This window comes from Podarcis liolepis (genome assembly GCF_965112155.1).
Source record: "Podarcis liolepis genome assembly, chromosome: W".
Classification (NCBI taxonomy): Eukaryota; Metazoa; Chordata; class Lepidosauria; order Squamata; family Lacertidae; genus Podarcis; species Podarcis liolepis.
The window spans coordinates 10865013-10887418 of NC_139568.1; the positions used below are offsets into that span (position 1 = coordinate 10865013).

Here is a 22406-nt window from a genome sequence, read left to right on the forward strand (position 1 = left end):
CTCCAGAGTTTGGTTTATCTTAAGCAGAGCATCTGTCACAGCTTCCATAGAAGCAGCTGCTCCCTTTTCTTGTTCTGTTATTCCTGCTGGTCCTGCAGTAGCAGCTGAGATTGAGCCTCTTTTCTTTGGTTGCTGTTGCAGCTGTTGTTGTTGCTGTTGTTGCCTGATTTTGGCTCTTGTAACTATCTCTTCTTGTGAGCCACTCATGTCAAGGTCAATTCCCACGGGAACTATTTCCCGTTGGAAAATTCCACTGTCCTAAGCCGTGCCAAGGTTTACTTTACCCTCTAGGGGGAGCAAGTCAAAATGGCCATAAAGCAAATTATCCAAGTACAAAAGCAAAAGAGAATGTCCAAAGATGTAAAAAAAAAGAGATTAGCACAGTCAAAGTCAGTATTATTGAAAACTGTAACTGCAAATTGCCACAGTTACCCAATTTACACTGTTTCTTCTTGTAGTATAATGTAACCAGTCACTATGTAAACTTTGTATCACAGTCTCACTTTGCAGGGAGAAATCAGTTCAGTGTCCTGTTGTTCTGAAAGGCAGACCGTTCCGTACTTTCAATAGATGAGACGGCAGAGGATTTTACTTCAAATAAATCATGCAGTTATTAGAGTCTCATTCACCTCCCCTCTGCCCTGCCAGCTAGAGGGGAGATCTAAAGTCTCAATGTCCGGTTTAGTTAATTAAAAAGCGGGTTTCAACGGATGCAAGTTTAGAGTTCCGTTGCTTTCACTTTCATGCAGTCGGGGGGAGGCAGACTTCCTTGATTTAATCTCCCCGCTTTTAGCTCAATTTTCAAGATTTAAAGAGTCCCAGTTGCTTTTCAATTCTTACTCACGGGAAATCAGTCCAAATTTTCTTTTCAGGAAGGAATCGGCGCTCTCCGCTTATGGCGACGCGGCTTCACTTCGCAGGCTGGGTAGCGACTCTCAGCACCGCGCTCACTCCCGATGTCGATCCGTAGCCTTTAAAAAGGCTCTTTCACGGTACCGGGGGGCGCAAAGGTGCCCACCGAGTCTCCTTGTTCTCAGGCTTCAGCGCCTGAGATTTTAGGGGTCCCCCGCTCGCCGTAGCGGGTAAGACCCGAACTTGCGAAGCAGTCCTTCTCCGGAGCTCGGAGGTAGGACCGCCATTAAGCGCTGGCACCGACCGGAAGTCGTCGGCTCCATCAGAACTTTGAACCTTACTCTTGGTTTCTTACCTTGCCAGATAAAATTAGAAAGATCCCTTTGCCAACCTTTAAAACATTTTGTCCTGATAATTATTGGGATCGTCTGGAAAAGGAAGAGCATTTTTGGTAGAACTGACATTTTTATCAAGGATATCCTTTCCCATAAGGACAAGTTCAATTTATTCCATTTATTTAGATGTCCTTTTATTTCCTTCCACTTCTTCACATAGTTATCCTTGTACAAATTGGTATTTTTATTTGTGATCCAGATCCCCAAATACTTAACTTTCGTGGTAATTTTAAGGCCTGTTACTCTTTCCAGTTCTTCCTGTTCCTTTACCCCCATATTTTTCATTAGTAATTTAGATTTTTCTTTATTTAACTTAAAGCCTGATACTCCTCCATATTCAAACAATTTCTTTAGTGCTTCTGGTATACTTTCTTCTGGGTTTTCTCTAGTAATGATTACATCGTTCGCAAACGCTTTGACTTTATATTGTCTGTTACCTAGACTAATCCCCTTGATTTTTGGGTCCTTTCTTATCGCTATTAGGAGTGTTTCCAGCGTCATAATAAACAAAGGTGGGGATAGAGGGCATCCTTGTCTGGTGCCTCTTTCAATTTGGAATTCTTCAGTTATTTCATTGTTAATTATTAGCTTAGCTTTCTGGTTTTCATATATCGCTTTAATACCATTCGAAATTTTGTTCCTAAGTTTCAAACTTTCCACAGTGTGGACCAGAAAATTCCAGGCCACACTGTCTTTTTTTTTTTTTTTAAAAAAAGATATTTATTAAGCATTTTAAAATTACAGAAAAAACAAAGAAACAGAGAAGAAGAAAAAAACAAGGGAAAAACAAACAGCAATCAAACAATAAAAATCAAAAGCAAAAAGCAAAACCAAAACACATAACACATCAAAATCAAAAAACAAAAGTAAACCACAAAAATTTAAAAACAGATCCAATATTCTCAAATCCTTAACTGTCATTACCTTATTTCATCGACCTCCTCACACCTCCCTTTTTTGTATTCTAGTTATTAATTATCACAGCAAATCCTTCCCATTTTTCATAATATTCTGTCATTAAATTACCTTAATCTATTTTAACCTTATCTTACTATAAAAAACCCTAAAACTTAAAACTTAAATCTTATTTATACCAATTTCTCATAACCATAACATATTCTTGCATAGTTCTTTTTATCATTTCTGCTAAAGCCAAATAATTTCGTTCCAACATTTTTCTAATACTCATTAATTTTACAGAACAATCCTAAATAATTTTTTTTTAAAACTTTCTTCCAATCTGCATCCAACGTCTCTTCCTCCTGGTCCCGGGTTTTGTCAGTCCTTTCTATCCCATCCATCTAGTTCATTAACCTGGTAATCTTATGTCCGAGGCCCTTAAGTCTCTTCCATGTCCCTTCCGCAGATCTTCTTCATATTTATACCTGTACTTTACTTTGTCTCCTGGTCCTTTCACTCGTGGAAACTCCAATTTGACAGTATTTTTGTCCCTTCTCGACAGATCAGCTCCTTTTCCATAGTCCGCACTGAGCTCCATGTGGTATTTAAAAGCATGTTTCAAGGTCCCTCCAGAGTTGAGGACCCCCACAACCCCAAACTCCTCACGGCCCATTGCCAGACTTGAAAAGTCAAGACATCCCTGCATAGGGGGGGTCTATCCAGCCCCCCATCTCCAAGCCAAACAAAACTCTATCTCTCCAAATCTGGCTTTTTCCAAGTTCATTTGTCAGATCCAACAACTCATGTTCCTGCTGGGCCACAGCTCCCTCCATCTCTGCCACCCGAGGTCCAGCAACAACCTCCTCCCTCATCTGATCTGTCAGAGCACACTCCTGAGTTGCTTCCTGTGTGGGCTCTATATAGATACCCACTACCTGTCCAAAATTTCTAATCGCAACAGTCATCAAATCCATCTTCTCATGTAACTGTTCCAATAAAGCACTTGTCTTGCAGAAAGCACACACCAGAGCCTCTGAATACATTGTTATGCAAGGTCAGAAGTCTGTTCCCACGATCTTAATCTGTTTGCAGCTGCGAAGCTCCTCAGTTAAAATTTAATAACAGTTTCACAAGCTCCCTCTAGGGGAAGAACTTCTATTTGTATCAATCTCTTTTCTTTTTTTTCTTTTTTTTTAACAGCAGATCTAACAACAAAGTTTCCTTTTTCAGATATTTTGTCAATATTTGTTCCTTTAAAATGCGAAAGAGAACAATGGAATCACTATGTTTCTCTTCTTTTAACTGTCTGTCAAAAACATTTGTCTATAGTCAATGAACTTCCCAAAAACGTCTGTCCTGACACCCCGCTCCCAGGTTCAAGGCGGTGGAAAATTACTTTTCTTTACACTCTCTTCTGCAGGTTTAAACAATCCGGAAAAAATCCCCCCTCTTCTCCTGCTTCCAAAGGGGGTTCAGTAGTTTTATATGATGAAAGTTGATCCTTTACAAACGATTTTCTAAACTCTAGTTTGCCATGTCTTTGCTTTAATCTATCTACAAGAAACGGAAGGCTGGCTTCCTGTTTAGACCTTCCCGCTTTAGTGCCAAATAGGAATTTCTTAATCCAATTTTCCGTTCTACTCACAGATCGTTGTTTAAAGTCCAATTGTCCAAATTTGATCTGCTCACGGGTAGTTGTTTTTGTAGCCAAATTGTCCCAGGAAAAAGGTAGCGCTTGGCCTGTAGTTCTTTATAATATTTGGGTCCATTCCTTGTTTTGGTAATAAGGTTATCCACGCTTTGCGCCAAGAGTCAGGAATTTTCCCTTCTTCCATTATCTCATTCATGATCTTTTTAAGTCTAGGGATTATTACTTCTTCTAGTTTCTTGTAATATGTAATCGGTATTCCGTCTGGCCCTGGTGATTTCCCAGTTTCCATTTTCCTTATCACCTCTCTTATTTCTTCTGAGCTTATGCACGAGTTTAAATTACTACATTCCTTGCCATCTAGTTCAGGGATTTTGTTTTCTCTTACATACTCTTTAATTTTATTCTCATCTTTGTCTTCCAACTCGTATAATTTTTTATAAAAATTCCTAAACATCATTTTTATTTGGTCCGGGTCTGTAATTTCTTTTCCTTGTACAATAATCTTATTTATAACCCTATCCACTTGCTTCTCCTTTGTTAGCCAGGACAACATCCTACCGGGTTTATTTGCCGATTCAAAACACCTTTGTTTTGTCCATTTAATCTTATTTTCTACCTCTTTGTTTATTAAATTATTTAATTGGGATTGTAAAATTTTAATATTCTGGATTATACTCTCTTGTTTTGGATTTTTCAACAGTTCTTTTTCCTTCTCCCTTATGTGTTTATTTATTTCCATAGTATCCTTTGCTTTATCCTTCCTTATTCTTGCCATTTGTTGTATTCCAATTCCTCTCATATAGGCTTTACTGGTATCCCAAATGATTTTCCTGTCTGTCCCATGTCTCTCATTAATTTCGAAAAATTCCTTCAACAATTCCCTCATTTTATTCACCTTTTGCTCATCTCTCCAAAGTTCATCATTCATCCTCCACCTCCCTCTCGTATGTTTTTTAAATCTTATGTGTATAGTAACTGGATTATGGTCTGAGAGAGATTTATTCAGAATCTCTGCTTTTACCAAGCTCAATGTCAATTTTTTAGAGGCCCAAATTGCATCTATTCTCCCTCCCGATTTTTTATCTTCGGAAAAATAAGTAATATCCTTTTCAGTGGGATGCTTCAATCTCCAGGTATCGAATAAATTAAGATTATCTGTCAACTGGAAGAATGATAATGGTAGTATGCCTGAGTTTGATTTCCCCCCTCTCTCAGTTCTATCCATTTCAATAGATATAACTCCATTCATATCTCCCATCATAATTATCTTTCCATTCTCGAATTCCCAAAGCTTCTCTTCCAGTTTTCTGTAAAATTCGGATTTATTTTATTTGGAGCATACACTATTTGGAGCATACCACTATTATCTTTTCTTGATTTATTTGTATTTCTACTCCTACTATTCTACCTTCCTCATCTTGAAATATTAGTTGTGGACTTAACACTGGTTTTACATAAATTACCACCCCTCTTTTCTTTTCCGCCGCTGCGGCTATAAATTCCAGACCCAAGTTCTTGTTTTTTAGTTCCCGTATATGATCTTTAGATACATGGGTCTTTTTCATGTATCCCCTTATTCGAACCGTGTTAGCATTCTGTTTTAATTGTAGTAGAAGAATTTGTTCTTCCAGCTCATTCTGTCTATTAGTGAGACCCCCCCCCATAGCCCCTGCCACCGCCCCTTGTTCTGTCTTAATATCTTCCACCTCCCCTGCTGACTTTTCCAATTTCTCAATTTTTGCTTCTAAAGAATTCACTTTTTCATCTAGTTTATCAAATTTCTGTGAGAGCACTTTAGTACTATTTTCAATGTCAGCTTTTACTTCCCTAGTTAATTTCTCCATTGACTGGTCCATTCCCTGTTTGAATTCTGCAAAATGTAAAGCCATGAGTTCTGAAAAATCTGCTTTGGCCATTTTTTTCTGTTTCTTCCTGAGCAGAGGCCCTTCTTTTCTCTGCTTCTTTCTGTCTTGTTCCTATAGTCGATTCTTGTTTACTTTTCTCCGCCATGACTGTCATCAAAACAATTACTTCAGTCCCGCCAACTTCAAGGTTAGGGCTGCCTGGTCTTATCTCTTTCTCACTGGAAGGCTCAGAGTTGGAAAGTTCCGCTTCCAAGCCTACCAGCAAAGTCGCCTCTTTACCTCCCAAAAGCCTGGCACCCCCTGGTACAATGTCTAATCTGTACACAAACCAAGTCTACAACTTTTATATACACAAAATTAAAAGTATTTAACAAAAATGCAAATTTAAAATTGTTTAAAAGCAACAAGTAGAAAATAAAAGGAAGAAAAAGAGAGAGAGGAGAGGAAGAAAAAAATAAAGAAGAAAATAAACACGGTATTGCTGTCACTTAATAGTTACTTGAAATTAGCTGCTTACGAACTTTGATCCGTGTACTGTAGGTGAACTAAGCGTTTTTTCTCCGGGTTCCAATTTTGTATTTGCGGTTGTATTCCAATAATGTTCCAAGTATATTCCAAATAAGCTCAATATGGTTTATAATCCAGAAGATGGCAAATAGAAATGGCAGATGTAATCCAGATGTTGTTATTATAATCCAATGGGTGGCTAGTTCCAATATTTAAATTTTCAAATGTGGTACCCTGGTCTTCGTGTAATATCAATATGGAAAGAACCAGTGTGGTAATTTCTTCCAAATCCAACCCCTGCTCTTCCAGGTACTCTGCCTCTCTGGAGTTTCTGTTAAAACTTTGAAGCCTGTTGACCTTTGAAGTGCTTTCACCTGCTGCACAGCTTAGCAGAGTATTGCAGCATTTCTTAGGCAACTCTCAAGATTGTCCAGTCAGGACGACGATCAGGAACAAAGACTGACGACTAGTAACTTGATTACTGTGGTCATGCTGCCTATATGGGAGACCTCAGCCAATCACCAAGCTGTTACTGTGTCCTCTTATCTCTAGGCAGATTCTTTCCGTGCTCCTCCTCCCCAGCATGTAGCAGAGACGCTAATTGCTCACTTGCCAAGCTGCACATAGACTATGAATTCCAACAGTTTCTCCCCAAGATCAACAGAGTGTTCTCCTGCCAAGCTTAGGTTGTTCGTGCAATGTTCCAGGGTCCTTTTAGCTTAATTCCAAGAATGCTTGTCCAGGTCTGTGTTTTAATCCATCTCCAAACCTGTCTGCTAATTACTTGCTCACCCAGCCTTCCATTCACAAAAATCTTCAATCCAAATTCAAAAGGACAATTGTTCATCCAATTTAGTTGATTCCAAGAGAAGAGGAATCTTTAACTACTTGCCAAAGTGCAGCTTAATAGTGTAAAAGATGCTCAAAAGGCTGTAGAAAGGCTCTCGTCTCCCATTCACAAATCCCTGCTTATAGAGCCTGTCAGTCAGAAAATGGAAGTTGACTTCCTGTTTGGTTTCCGTCTTCACCAAATTACTTTAAAAGTCCAAATTTATTAAATAAGATTCTAAAACGTTTTGGCATTAATTACCTTGTTTGGAAAGTCTGCTGCTTTTGGTGGCGACTTGTCGCTTCAGCTACTGGACTGCGATATCACCGTGAATGGACTCAAGCCGCTTGCTGCCCCCCCCCCACTCGCTGCTGATGCAGTGGCAAGAAGAAAGAGAAGCTGTGGCGAGTTACCCCCGTTTCAGCTGGTCCCCTCAAGACCCCACTCTTCTGTGGGGCTTTTTCAGGGGAGCGCGTAGCCTTGGCGCTTCCCCTACGGGTCCGAAGTAGCAGAGTGGAATTCTCTCACTGGGTGACCTTGAGCCAGTCACTGCCTCTCAACTGGGCCTCCCTCACAGGGTTGTTGTGGGGATTGAAGGGGGAGAACCATCTGTGGCAACATGGGCTCCTTCAAGGATTGGTGGTGTGATATTATTATTATTTTGTCCACCTTTACCTTAAGGTCCCAGGTAGGGCTGGGCAATATCAGGTTTTCAACATCACAATATATCACCAGCTAAATACCACTATATCTATATACATCTATATCTCTATCTATCTATCTATCTATCTATCTATCTATCTATGGTGGTGGAGGGCCTCGCTGGGCATCCCCGTGGTGGCAGAGGGTCCTGCCATACTTCCCCATGGTGGCGGAGGGTGTGCTGCACTTTCCTGCAGCAGCCGAGGGCTTTAATGAGGCTCCCTGTGGCAGTGGAGGGCCTTAAAATGTAAGGAAGTAGTAGATTTAATAAAAATATTAAATAAACTTCCATATATTATATTTAATATATTTTCAACTAATTTAAGAATAGTTCAAGTGATTTACTAGTCAAGCTGCATCTGCTTCCCCACTCAGAGATCTAAGTACAATCTATGCACTGAGTTCAACTAAACTTACTTCTACTTTCCTGGGAGTAAGCCCCATTGAATTCAGTAGGGCTTGCTTGTGAGTAGACACACATTTGCTTGCACCCTCCCCATCATTCTCACACATTATCCAACCTCCTATTTCAGCATAAAGTAGCCTGCTAAATCTTCTCCCTTCCATCCCCCCCAGGGCCCCCCAAAAGCCCTCATTCCGCCAATCTCTCCCTTTTTATCAAAGGGAGGGAGGGCAAGCAAGCAAAAAGATAAGTCTCCTTTAACTTACTAACTAACTAACTAACTAACTAACTAACTAACTAACTAACTAGCCCTTCCTTTTTAATATGGAGGAGAGCAATTTAGGAGAAACCAACAACATAAACACCACCAGAAAATAAAAATAAAAACTCTTCCCCCTCTTTTTTTTTTCACCTGTGGGAGTGAGTGTGAGTTCTTTGTTTACTCCCCCCCCCCCCGCTGGATTTTTGTCTAGCTATGGGACGTTCCTCCTGGATTGTTAGCAGGCTCTGCATAATTAACTGAGCTCTAAGTGGAAATATACAGGTGAAGCTGAAAGAGTTTGCTGGTTTGTGTGAGGGCTTATATTCATTTATTTTCAGGGAGGAGGGAGAGAGCAAGCAAAGCTGGAGTATTGTACAGCTGAGCTACACCCTGGGAAGCTGTTAAGTCTCCACCTTTTGTTCATTGGAATATTGCCTTGTTGAAACACTTATCACAATGTTATTTCAGTACAATGGTATGGTGATTTATTGCATAGCACTAGTCCCAGGGCAGGTTACAGCAATATAAAAGCAATATTAAGAACATTTTAAAACAACTTACCATCAAAGGAATAATGTGGCTCCCCCAAAATATACACCTTAAGTTGTCAAAAGCCAGAATAAAGAGGCACATCTTTAATATTCACCTCAGTGGGGAAGGCCTTCCACAGCTTAGAGACTGCCACAGATAATGCCCTCTCCTAGCCCACTTCTCCCACCTCCCAAACTTCTGAGGGTGGTGGATCAAATAAGACCCCCCCCCCCGCTGATCTTAACAGACAAGAGGGTCTGTAGGAAAGGAGGCAATCTTTCTTCTTCTTCTTCTAGACCTGTCAGCAGCCTTCAACATGGTCGATCACGAACTCCTGGACCACCGCCTTGCCGACGTGGGGATCCAGGGCACAGTCCTTCAGTGGCTGCGCTCATTTCTATCTGGTCGGGGACAGAGGGTGTCACTTGGGGGGAATTGTCATTTCTATCTGGTTGGGGACAGAGGGTGTCGCTTGGGGGGAATTGTCATCGCGCCACTCCTTGGTGTGTGGAGTGCCGCAGGGTGCGATACTCTCCCCGATGCTTTTTAACATCTTTATGCGCCCCCTCACCCAGCTTGTCTGGAGTTTTGTTCTGGGCTGCCATCAGTATGCTGATGACACCCAACTCTATCTGTTGATGGATGGCCATCCGGACTCAGCCCCAGACACACTGATCAGATGTTTGGAAGCTGTGGCTGGATGGTTACGTGGGAGCCGGTTGAAGTTAAATCCTTCAAAGACAGAGGTCCTCTGGCTGGGACGGGACGATATGGGATTGAGGGGGCAACTCCCATCTCTTGCGGGGGTGCAATTAGTGCCAGCACCGTCCGTTAAGAGTTTGGGTGTAATCTTCGATACCTCCCTCTCCATGGAGGCGCAGATTGCAGCTATAACAAAGGTGGCATTTTTCCACCTCCGCCAAGCTAAGCAGTTGGCTCCTTATCTCTCTCGCCCTGACCTAGCCACTGTGATCCACGCGACGGTCACCTCCAGACTGGATTATTGTATCTCGCTCTACGTGGGGCTGCCCTTGAGACTGACCCAGAAACTCCAGCGGGTGCAGAATGCCGCAGCGAGACTCCTTACGGGGTCTTCGCTGCGAGATCACATTCACCCGGTGCTATACCAGCTGCACTGGCTCCCGGTGGAGTACAGGATCAGGTTTAAGGTGCTGGTTTTAAGCTTTAAAGCCCTATACGGCTTAGGACCCCCGTACCTACGGGACTGCCTCTCCTGGTATGTCCCACAGAGGAACTTACGGTCTTCAAATAAAAACATCCTGAAGGTCCCAGGCCACAGAGGTTAGGCTGGCCTCAACTAGAGCCAGGGCTTTATCGGCTGCGGATCCAATCTGGTGGAACGCTCTGTCACAAGAGACTAGGGCCCTGCGGGATTTGACATCTTTCTGCAGGGCCTGCAAGACAGAGCTGTTCCACCAGGCCTTTGGTCAGGGCGCAGCCTGACTCCCTCCTTTGGCAATCTTTACAGAACTTAGGCTTAATGGTTGCCATCAATTGGATTTTAATTAATTTTTATAATTACATGTTTTTAGAATGTTGCACTATTTTATTGTTGTTAGCCGCCCTGAGCCCGGCTTCAGCTGGGGAGGGTGGTATATAAATAAAATTTATTATTATTATTATTATTCAGGTATTTGGTGCCTGAGTCATTGGAATATGAACCTGGGACCTTCTGCATGCAAAGCATGCACTCTGCCACTGAGCTATGGCCCTTTCCCTAAAAATAAAGATTTCTATTCCTTGTGAGAATGATTTAAAAAGGAATGTAGAAAGCTGCCTTAGAATGAGTCAGATGCTCTCCAGGGTTTCAGACAGTGGACATTCTCAGTGTGAATGTTTGTGATCTTAACCAGGGGTTGCGGGCAACTAATCACAATTAAGCACGGTCTGCCCTGGGGTCCTGCATTTGGAAAGGGGGCAGGGGGGATCTAGGTTTGTTGACTGCATTTGGAAATTTTCTTACTTGATTCCTCTGACAATTGGCTTTCTCTGAGTGCGTTGTTCTTTTTCCCCTCCAGGTCATGCTGCCACTGCTGTGTCTCAAGCCAGCTCCCAGCCCGACTACACAATGGCCTGGGCAGAGTATTACAGACAGCAGGCTGCTTATTATGGCCAGACATTAGGACAAGCTCAGACTCACAGCCAGGTGAGTCTCGCTTCTCTGCCGTATCTGCATCCCCCTTACTGACAACTGTTCCTTGTTCAGTTCAGCCTTGAAAACAATTAAACAGAAGCACCTAGCCCTGTGTACAGTGGTATCTCGGGTTAAGAACTTAATTCATTCTGGAGGTCTGTTCTTAACCTAAAACTGTTCATAACCTGAGGTACCATTTTAGCTAATGGGGTCTGCCGCACTGCCGCTGCACGATTTCTGTTCTCATCCTGAAGCAAAGTTATTAACCCGAGGTACTATTTCTTGGTTAGCAGAGTCTGTAACCTGAAGCGTATGTAACCTGAAGCGTATGTAACCCGAGGTACCACTGTATCTTCTTATGTTGCTTGTGGCCACTCCCACCCCCCTAAAAAAAGAGAACCAAGTCAAAGTTTTTGCAACATTTTCTACCTTGGTTGCTTGGAAGGGATTCTGAAGTCACACCGGACGACTGTATTCCAAACTTAGTTTAACTTAATTTAAACTTAAAACTTAAGTTTTTCTCCTCTCTCATAACATTAGGACTCATGGGCAAACAGTGCAGCTGAATGTTGGAATGCTGTCAGATTCAAGGCATATAAAAGAAAATGACTTATTCACGCAGTGCATAGTTTAACTATGGGACTAGCTCCCACAGGAGGAAGTGATGACCACTAAGCTGGATGGTTTTAAAATAATATTGGACAAGTTCATGGAAGAGAGGGTTATCAATAGCTACTAGCCATGATGACTATGCTCTGCCTCCACAGTTGGAGGCAGCAGTGCTTTCAAATACCAGTTGCTGAAAACCACAGAGGGGCGAGTGCTCTTGTGTTGAAACCCTGTTTTCTGGTTTCCCACAGGCATCCAGGTGGCCACTGTGAGATCAGGAGGCTGGACTAGATGGGCCATTGTTCTTAGGTTATGATTCCCAAACTTAGTTTAGCCTCTTCCGGATCTGGTGAAAGCAAAGTCAAAACTGTAACAGTGTAACGTACATTTCCAAGTAATGAGCTGCATACTGGCAAGCAGCAGATTCTGCATTTCTCAGATTTATGAGAGCTCAGGTTCATTTGCGCTCACATTTTCTGAATTAAAATTGGAGTCAATGCTTTGCTCTTACTCTTTGCCTTTTAAGGTGGTGTGAGATAACATGAAATACTGATAATTACCAGCTCCTTACATTTCTGTGGAGAAGCCAATGGTGGTCTCTGCTAACAAAAGCGTAGGGGATGATTTTTGCCCATTCTCCACCTCTTTGTGGCCCCTAGAGAGAGGGGCCATAGCTCAGTGGTACAACATCTGCTTTGCACCCAGAAGGCCCCATGTTTGATCCCCGTTGGCATCTCCAGGTAGGGCTGCAAATGTCTCCTGCCGGGAGAGCTGCTGCCAGTCAGGGCAGACAGTACTGAACTAGATGGACCCAATAATCTGATTTAGTAGAAGGCTACCCCTTTTAATGAGGAGGACACCACTCAGTGTTTATAGCATCTTTCTTGCATGCAGAATATTCCAAGTTCAATCCTCGGCATTTCTAGATAGAGTAGAGAGAGACTCCCTGCCTGTGTAACCCCTGGAGAGTTGCTGCTGGTTAGGGTAGACTATATTGAGCTAGATGGGCCACCTTTCACTCTTTTATGGAGGGTCCCCCAACTCCTTTTCCATTAGTAGACACCTCTTCCGAGATCCAAAAGCTGCCTGTGATTGTAAGGCACAGAAGCCACAGCCTTGCTCCACTGTTAGCTAGCCCACTCATGCAAATGGTGCTCAGGGAACAATGCTTCTCAACATGAGGGCTTTGCCTCTGAACACCAGTTGCTGGGAGCACACAGTTGGAGTAGGGGAATTAGAGGCATCTGGCAGGCCACTATGGTAAACTGGGGTAGAGTGGAGAGAACCTGTGGCTTTCCAGATGTTGCTGGACTACAACACCCACCATCCCTGGACCATTGGTCAGGAACCTGATCTAAGAAGAGGCATTCCCCCACCCCCGCCACTCCTCTATCTTGTGGGAATGCCTCTTTAATCTCTTGCATGCAGCAGGTAATGTTGCTTCTCAGATCAGGGAATGGTGACCCTGTAGCCTTCTAGTTGCTGCTAGACTACAGCTCCCATCATCCCTGACCACTGGCTATGCTCGCTCGAGGCTGATGGGAATTGTAGTTCAACATCACAGTTTAGCTACTTCTAATCCAAATTAGCCCCTTTGGTTTGATTCAGCCACAAGTTATTTTGTTTTAATTATTTCCTGAAAGTTCTCTTTCCTTCTTAACACAGATTTTTCATTTTGTCTTTTTCTACTCTTTGCAGGAACAGTAGAACTACATCCTTGACTCGTCTTCATTTCCCTCCCCAACCACTTTCTCTCTTTCTTTCTCATAATCATTGTGGAAATTAACCTTTTTGTAACAGAGGGTTTCTAGATTTGCAACATTTTGATGAAGAACTCTTGGGTTTTTTGTGTGTGAAACACTAGTTGTTAGGATAATCTATACTGAACTTTTTTCTAAGAATGAGGAACAATTAGTAATGTACTAAACTTTATGGACTTTGCTGGGTAATCTTTTATTTTTCGGTTGTTGTTGTTTTTTTTTGGGGGGGGCTTTTTTGATTTTCCAAATTTATAAGGAAAAAGAGAGAGAGAGAGAGAGAGAGAAAGCAAGCAAGCAAAACTCTTGGATCTGTATTTTGGGGTGGGAGGAGAGAAGAATAACTGTCATCTAATCTTACCCCAGAGCTGTGAGATTTCAACAAGTGGTTTTTCTTTCTTTCTTTTCTGTTGTAGCAGAAAAAGGCTTGGAAGTCTTAGGTGATATGTAACAAATTTTAAAAATAAAAAATGGGAAATTATAAAAAACAGTATTTAAAAATTCTTAAATATGTAAATTTATTAAATATTTTACTACTAATTTCTTGTACCTTTGCTTTCTTTTTGATTATATTGCATTTTTTTAAAAAAGAAAAAGAAAAACTGAACTATAGTATGTTATTATAATTAATTGTGTGAATTCTTGTCAGGATGGTTACTGTTTACTGTCAAGGTGGTTATTAGCGGGCAAATTTTTGTAGTGACGGCTGTATAATTTCTAGAAATCTAAAGGGATAATATAAAAAATGATGTGTTTAATTTTTTTAGCAATTCTGGTTTGCTTTCCACATTTTCCATTTTCTGGTTGCATCTGTGTATCTAAGACCTCCAAGCTTTGTCTAAAAAAATAAAAAATAAAAACAAAATACCTTTTGTCTATTTCAGAAATAAATACTGTTATTTTTAATATTAAGATGAAACTGCTATTATTAGTACCTTTAACAAAAACTGTGGAACATTGAGTCATATAAAATAGTAGTAACTATTTTTTAATTCCAGGGTTGGTGTGTGTTGCTTCTCCCTCCCCATTTTTATTTGTTTTTAAGTATTTTGTTATCTTAATAGTTGTCAAAAAAATTACCTAGAGAAATAAAATAAAAGTGACATCTAGTATTAACCCCAGGTATGCCAATAAATAATCTTTTGATTTAATAAAGGGGATAATATGATTTCCAGTGTTTACCTGTAGTACTTTCTTGTACAGATAAGTGTATTTTTAAAGGAGAAAAAATAATAATAAAGAAAGTAAAGCTATTTTTTCTTGACATTTTTGATTGACCTGCAGGACATTTTATTTTGAACTGTACTAAAGTTATTGATCTAGGTTATTTCCCCCTCCCCCTGATTTCTTTATAATACTTGAAATGTCTAACTATACGGAAACACAATTAGAGAATGTTGAGCATGATGTGTTTTAAACAAACAAAAATTGTTCATTTTATTTGACGGACAGTTGCATTTCACAATCTCTATAATAATAAAAACCAATCCACAAGGCAATTTGTGGGTTAAGTATTAAGACTGTTTGATCACTGCTCCATTTCCTGAAAAGAGTAACCCCCATCTTCCGTTTTAGTTTTCCGGAGGAAGTGGGACATGTTTTGTTTGTGTGTGTGACTTGCTGGTGAGAGTCTTTTATAAGACATCTGAAGGCAGCCCTGTTTAGGGAAGCTTTTAATGTTTGATGTATTATAGTATTTTAATATTTTTTGGGAAGCCGCCCAGAGTGGCTGGGGAAGCCCAGCCAGATGGGCGGGGTATAAATAATAAATTATTATATTATTATTATTCTTATACAGCTATACTGTAGTGGCTGCTAGTTCCCAACCAGTCCTTTTCATCCCTTGTGAACTCTGTTTCAATGTTACACCAATGTTTTTTCCTTTTCCTCCATGCTCCCCCCCCCCCATGTGCTGTGGTGGTTATGGAATGCCCCAGGCCCAGGGCAAAGAAACAGCTCCTCAAAGGAAGCATTTTATAAGCAGAAAACTCTTCTGATTATTTCCTGCTGCTCTTCGCAAGTCAAGCTTGAGGGTGGATGGGGTGGCATTTTCTCTGTCTATGACTCTCACTCTCCTCCATCCCAACTGTTGCTCTTCTAACTTCAAGGCTGCAATCCTGGTCCCACTTATTTGTGAGTAAGCCCCATTGAACATAATAGGCATGTTCCATGAGTTGATTGTTGTTTGGATTACGTTGCAAAATATTGCTGTGTTTCCCCAAATCCTTGGCAGCATAAAATTTCTTCCTGGAGATTAGTTCTTCTTTGACACTCTGGTTAGCATTTCGCTCCTTTGTTGCTGGATGTGTGATTGTTACATCACATGTCTGTGTTTACTTTCTAGGCTTGGAAAGTCTGAGAACGGAAGTCAGTCTTATCTCTTCCGCTGTACTGTACTTTTGTGGTGTAGTGGTTAAGAGCGGTAGTCACGTAATCTGGGAAACCGGGTTCGTGTCTCCGCTCCTCCACATGCAGCTGCTGGGTGACCTTGGGCCAGTCACACTTCTGTGAAGTCTCTCAGCCCCACTCACCTCACAGAGTGTTTGTTGTGGGGGAGGAAGGGAAAGGAGAATGTTAGCCGCTTTGAGACTCCTGAAGGGGAGTGAAAGGCGGGATATCAAATCCAAACTCTTCTTCTTCTTCTTTCTCTCAGAGAAGAGAGAGGATGCCATGGTTGCTTTGTCCTGTATATATTGCTTAATAAATCAGTTACAATGCTACACTCACGCTCCACGATCGTTTCTGCTATACTCTGCTGATAGAGTGTGCACGTCTTTAGATATGTCTTTAGATATGTGTTGCTGGTGCACACCAGGACTGATTTGTGAACGTCCCGGGCTGCACTTCATCAGGAAGACGGCTGGAGAGGTCTGTCTCATTCCGGGGGCTGCGTGTGCCCCCCAGGCGTGTTCTGACAATGGTTTGTGAGATTTTGACCAGCTTCGGCCCATCTGAAGCTGATACAGGCTCGTCTTATCTTGAGCCCAAGCGGAGTAGTCCACACAGCAGAAGGATAAGCAGTATGTACCACATTCTTAACTTTATTTCCACTCTATGCTGAGAGCATACAAACATGCATCTTGCCTCTGTGAGAGCAGAGAAGCAACCTCATCTCGGAAACAAAGAACACCAAGAGAACAGTGAAAAACAGGAAACCAGTGTACGTCACATCCAGTCTCCCATTCCCGTGGGAATCCAACAGTAACTCTGACTGTGGAATGTAAACAATTGTCTTGTGACAAGCATTTTGCTGCACAGTGAGGGAAATACAAACCAACATGGTTATGGGTGCCAGAGTGGAGCTGCGACATCGGTACCAAAGCCCAGAGTGGAGCAGCGTATTGGTTCCGACTCTGGAGTGTGCTGCAGAGTGTCCTGAGTCCTGTCTCAGTGATTTAATGAGGTATGTAACCTCTCAGTTCAGCGAGTGGAGCTTGGTAAGCCGCTTGCAAGATTTATGACTGTTTGCTGTGGAATTTCCCCGGCTGAAGTAAAAGAGCCAGAGAGGGATCTATTACAAGGATTGGGAATTTCCTCATGTCCTCTTTAAACGAAGGATAATTATGCTACCTGGAATCTCAAGGTTGAGGCTTTGTTGCTGAAACAGGGTGTTTGGCACACGGTTGACCTTTGGCACACAGGTGTCTGCCAGCCCAGCCCTCCCAAAGGTGGAGGAAGGCAGATCAACAGGCTAGAGCTACGCTCACACTGGCTGTACGTGATCAGCAGCTGATCCATCTTCAGGTGAAGAGGTCAGCTCAAGATGTGTCGATTGCTCTTTGAGGGGCACATCTGAGAGTAGCTGCGGGATCAGCGTTGCTTCATTTCCAGAGGCTGTCCAAGATGGCGTTACAGCCTGGGGGAGAGCTCCAAAGGCATCTGACGCAGATGAAATACCTAAGGGAGCAGCTGGTGCAGAGGGAAGTCGCACTTCCAGAGTCTTTTTTTTTTTGCTTTATGATCTTGAATTCCCTGGACGACAGTTACTCAGCTGTCACATCTCAGCTGGCTGTTCTGCCAACTGCTGATTTATCTGTTTCATGTGTTTGCTCTGTCCTGCTCAATGAGTCTGACCGCAGGAAGGCTATTGCTAATGATCAGGGGGAGGCTGTTGCTTCTAAAGCACCCCAGTCGGTGGCACAGAGTGCAGAAAGTGCCACAGCTTTGAAAGCACAGCAGTGCTACAATTGCGGTGAGAACGGGCATCTGCAAAAGGATTGTAGAAAGCGCCCAAAAGCCAAGGAAGCTACCAAGAGCTTCAAGGACAGAGGGGCCAAAGGCAAGGGTCAAGCCCAGCCCAGTTCTACCCAGGCAAAGGCTTTGATCATGCAAAGCACCAACCCAAAAGCCCAGAATGTGTTCATAATAGATTTTGGGGCATCAAGACACCTATGCTGTGACCGACACCTGTTTGTCACCTTTAAGGCGCAACAAGGGACTGTACTTCAGGCAGATGGTCATCGCTTGCAGAGTGAAGGTGTTGGTACTATTAACCTTCAGAGCGTCTGGACAACTGTGCAAAATGTACTTTTTGTTCCTGGTTTGGCTGATAATCTACTCAGCATTTCCCAGCTTACTTCGCAAGACTTTACTGTTGCCTTCAGTAAAGAGAAGTGCATCATTAGCAAGAACAATGAGAACATATTGTACGGCTATAATGTAAATGGATTGTATTTACTATCATGTGGTGGTGGTGGTGGTGATGTGGTGAAAAATGAAACATATGTTATGTCTGAAAATAAGGATCACATGAAGTGCAAGTCATGTGCAGAAACAAAGGTTGAGGTAGCTCCCAGAGGGAAATTGTCTGGGGGGAAAGCTATAAAACCTTATCAGCAGGTGCACGCTGATTCAGTTGGTCCTCTATCTCCCTCTAGAAGCAATGCTAAGTATTTTCTGGTTTTGATTGATTCTTTTTCCAGATTTACTTGGGTGTATATGCTGCAACAAAAGGATCAAGCCCTAACCAAGTTTAAGGAATTTTGTGCATGGTTGAAAAGTGTTCATAATGTGCAAATTGATTCTCTTTTCCAAGATCGGGGAGGAGTCTTTTGTTCAACAGGTTTTGAGAGTTTCCTGACTAAGACATTCAGCATGATGTTAGTACCCCAAGATCACCATGGCAGAATGGTTTGTGTGAAGGGGTGAACCAGATCTTGCTACAGGGCATGAAATCATAGTTGCATGATGCAAATTTGCCAAATTCATTTTGGGCTGAAGGACTGAATTGTTTTCTGTATGTTTCTAGCAGGAGATACTCCTCAGCTGTAAACAGCACACCCTATGAGAAATTGTACCAGAAGAAGCCTTTTCTCAAGCACCTGATATAACAACAACAACAACAACAACAACAACAACAACAACAACAACAACAATAATAATAGTTATTGTGGAGTATGGTGGTTATAGGGTTAACCTTCTTGGTGTTCTGTATCGGGGGGGGGCGTCTACGCGACGCTATGCTATCGTCACAGTCTTTGTTCTGTGAGTTGGTTTCAGTTTTAGACTGAGAGTGCTCCGGCACGGAACGGAGAGGAAATGTCTGAAAGTTCTGATGATGATTTACTGCTGTAAATAAACGCTTATAGATAGAAGAAGCTGTCTCTGGACTGTATCACTCCCTCTTCTCTCACACGGAAGGCAAAATCCTGCATCTCTGCAATTTTTTCCTACCTAGGTCATTTTTCTCAGAGTGTGCGCAAGGAGAAATGGCTGGACGGTGGAATCATATTTCCTCAGTTAGAATTATAATTATAATTTATTATTTATACCCCACCCATCTGGCTGAGTTTCCCCAGCCACTCTGGGCGGCTCCCAATCGAGTGTTAAAAACAATACAGCATTAAATATTAAAACTTCCCTAAACAGGGCTGCCTTCAGATGTCTTTTAAAGATAGGATAGCTGCTTATTTCCTTCACATCTGAAGGGAGGGTGTTCCACAGGGTGGGCGCAACTACTGAGAAGGCCCTCTGTCTGGTTCCCTGTAATCTCACTTCTCGCAATGAGGGAACTGTGTCCAGGCTGAACGATGGGGGTGGAGACGCTCCTTCAGGTATACAGGACCGAGGCCGGTTTAGGGCTTTAAAGGTCAGCACCAACACTTTGAATTGTGCTCTGAAACGTATTGGGGAGCCAATGCAGATCTCTCAGGACCAGTGTTATGTGGTCCCGGCGGCCACTCCCAGTCACCAGTCTAGCTGCCGCGTTCTGGATTAATTGTAGTTTCTGGGCCACCTTCAAAGGTAGCCCTACGTAGAGCGTATTGCAGTAGTCCAAGTGGGAGATAACTAGAGCATGCACCACTCTGGTGAGACAGTCTGCGGGCAGGTAGGGTCTTAGCCTGCGTACCAGGTGGAGCTGGTAGACAGCCACCCTGGACACAGAATTAACCTGTGCCTCCATGGACAGCTGTGAGTCCAAAATGACTCCCAGGCTGCACACCTGGTCCTTCAGGGGCACAGTTACCCCATTCAGGACCAGGGAATCCCCCACCCCCGCCCACCCCGTCCCCCAAAAACAGTACTTCTGTCTTGTCAGGATTCAACCTCAATCTGTTAGCCACCATCCATCCTCCAACCGCCTCCAGGCACTCACACAGGACCTTCACCGCCTTCACTGGTTCTGATTTAAAAGAGAGGTAGAGCTGGGTGTCATCTGCATACTGATGAACACCCAGCCTAAACCCCCTGATGATCTCTCCCAGTGTCTTCATATAGATATTAAAAAGCATGGGGGAGAGGACGGAACCCTGAGGCACCCCACAAGTGAGAGCCCAGGGTGTCTGAACACTCATCCCCACCACCACTTTCTGAACACAGCCCAGAAGAAAGGAGCGGAACCACCGTATAACAGTGCCCCCAGTTCCCAGCCCCTCTCGACGGTCCAGAAGGATGTTATGGTCGATGGTGTCAAAGGCCGCTGAGAGATCCAGCAGAACTAGGAAACAGCTCTCACCTTTGTCCCTAGCCCGCCGGAGATCATCAACCAGTGCAACCAAGGCAGTTTCAGTCCCATGGTGAGGCCTGAATTCTGATTGGAAGGGATCCAAATGGTCCACATCCTCCAGGCGTGCTTGGAGTTGTTCAGCAACCACCCGCTCAATCACCTCGCCCAAGAATGGAAGATTTGAAACTGGGCGATAGTTGGCCATATTGACCGGGTCTAAAGATTTTTTTTAAGAAGTGGTTTAATGACCGCCTCTTTCAGCGGGTCTGGGAAGGCTCCCTCACAGAGGGAAGCATTCACCACCCCGCAGAGCCCATCGCCCAGCCCTTCCCGGCTCGCTTTTATTAGCCAGGATGGGCAAGGATCAAGGAGACAGGTGGTCGGTTAGAATTTTTGGTTCTGATATGTGGGTTCAGACACCACAGAGCAACAAGCTCAGCAAACATGGTTTGCATGGTATTTTCCCAGGGTACGAAAAGGGTTGTATAGAGTACTAAAATCTGATACCAAGGTGATAAGACTAACCAGAAGTGTTGAGTACAATGCAAAATGGGGAGATAATGTGGGCATTTTCCAAAGCTATCCCATTTCTGCCGGTTCAGATACTGAATCTGATGATGACAGTGCCAGTGATAGCGCAGATGTGAGTTATACTGATACAGTGGACTACAAAAGCGCACAAGCATCTTTCAGACCATCTGAACAGTCTGATCGAGAATTGGAGGAACCACTGTTCACAATAGGTCACTATTCTCCTAAAGAGGAAAAGCCTAGTCTGGAAGACTTGCGTCTCATACGCAGATCTGAAAGAGCTACTAAGGGTAAGCCACCCACCAGGTATGCTCAGGAGTTTGCTAAAACAGCTACTGCAAATATAGCTGTTGCTAGCAGCTCAGAACAAGTTTTGAACATAAAAGCTTCCAAGAGGTACAGAGTGTGTCCTTAAAAGGATGCTGAGCCATGGCTAAAGGCCAGGAAGGCTGAACTTGATTCCTTAGAAAGGAACAAGACTTGGGAACTAGTCCCGATAAACCCAGGTATGAAGCTTCTTGATAGTCATTGGGTCTATAAAACTGACTGAGCAGAAGCGCAAGATGGCCAGGCACAAGGCCAGACCAGTTGCAAGTGGTCCCACATACGGGAAAAGAACTACAGGAGTCTGTTATGGGTATGACAACTGTATGTTTGATTGTGTTAGCAAATGCAGCAACGTGGTTTGCGTGGTATTTTCCTAGGTTACGAAAAAGGCTCCTACAGAGTACTAATGTCTGATACCAAAGAGGTAAGGCTAACCAGGAGCGTCGTGTACAATGAAAAATGGGGAGACAATGTGGGCATTTTCCAAAGCTACCCCATTTCTGCTAATGGCTCAGTTACTGAGTCTGCTGACAGCAGTGACAGTGACAGTGCAGATGTGAGAACTACTGATATAAAAAGGTAAAGGTAAAGGACCCCTAACATTTAAGTCCAGTTGCGAACGACTCAGGGGTTGCAGCGCTCATCTCACTTTACTGGCCGAGGGAGCCAACGTTTGTCCGCAGACAGTTTTTCCGGGTCATGTGGCCAGCATGACTAAGCCGCTTCTGACGAAACCAGAGCAGTGCATGGAAACGCCGTTTACCTTCCCGCTGGAGCGGTACCTATTTATCTACTTGAACTTTGACATGCTTTCAAACTGCTAGGTTGGCAGGAGCTGGGACTGAACAACGGGAGCTCACCCTGTCACAGGGATTCGAACCGCCGACCTTCTGATTGGCAAGCCCTAGGCTCAGTGGTTTAGACCACAGCGCCACCCATGTCCCAAAAGTGCACAAGCATCTCTCAGACCATCTGAACAGTCTGAGCAAGAATTGGAGGAACCACAGTTCACAATAGGTCACTATTCTCCTAAAGAGGAGATGCCCAGTCTGGTTTTTTTTTTAAAAAAATGATATTTATTAAAATTTCAGAGAAAAAAAGAATTACACAAAAACAAAAAATAAAAATAAAAGGAAAATACAAAATACAGGAAAAAAGGAATAAAAAACACTTAAAAAGAAGAA

General features: G+C 43.0%; 1 protein-coding gene across 8 annotated transcripts in view; it reads left to right on the forward strand.

Moving 5' to 3' along the window:
- LOC310697670 (far upstream element-binding protein 3-like) overlaps positions 1 to 18795 on the forward strand; it is a 395403-nt gene extending 376608 nt beyond the window's left edge. For 3 of the 8 annotated variants that reach the window (XM_083484353.1, XM_083484356.1, XM_083484357.1), the window contains 2 exons: positions 10937 to 11064; positions 13360 to 14936. In XM_083484353.1, the coding sequence (XP_083340479.1) occupies positions 10937 to 11064; positions 13360 to 13368 (137 nt within the window). In that variant the 3' untranslated portion in view covers positions 13369 to 14936. Of the gene's footprint in view, positions 1 to 10936; positions 11065 to 11912; positions 12377 to 13359; positions 14937 to 18669 lie in introns of those variants that run through there. The other 5 variants (XM_083484355.1, XM_083484351.1, XM_083484354.1 and 2 more) reach the window with 4 other exon arrangements.
- Positions 18796 to 22406: the final 3611 nt, after the last annotated feature.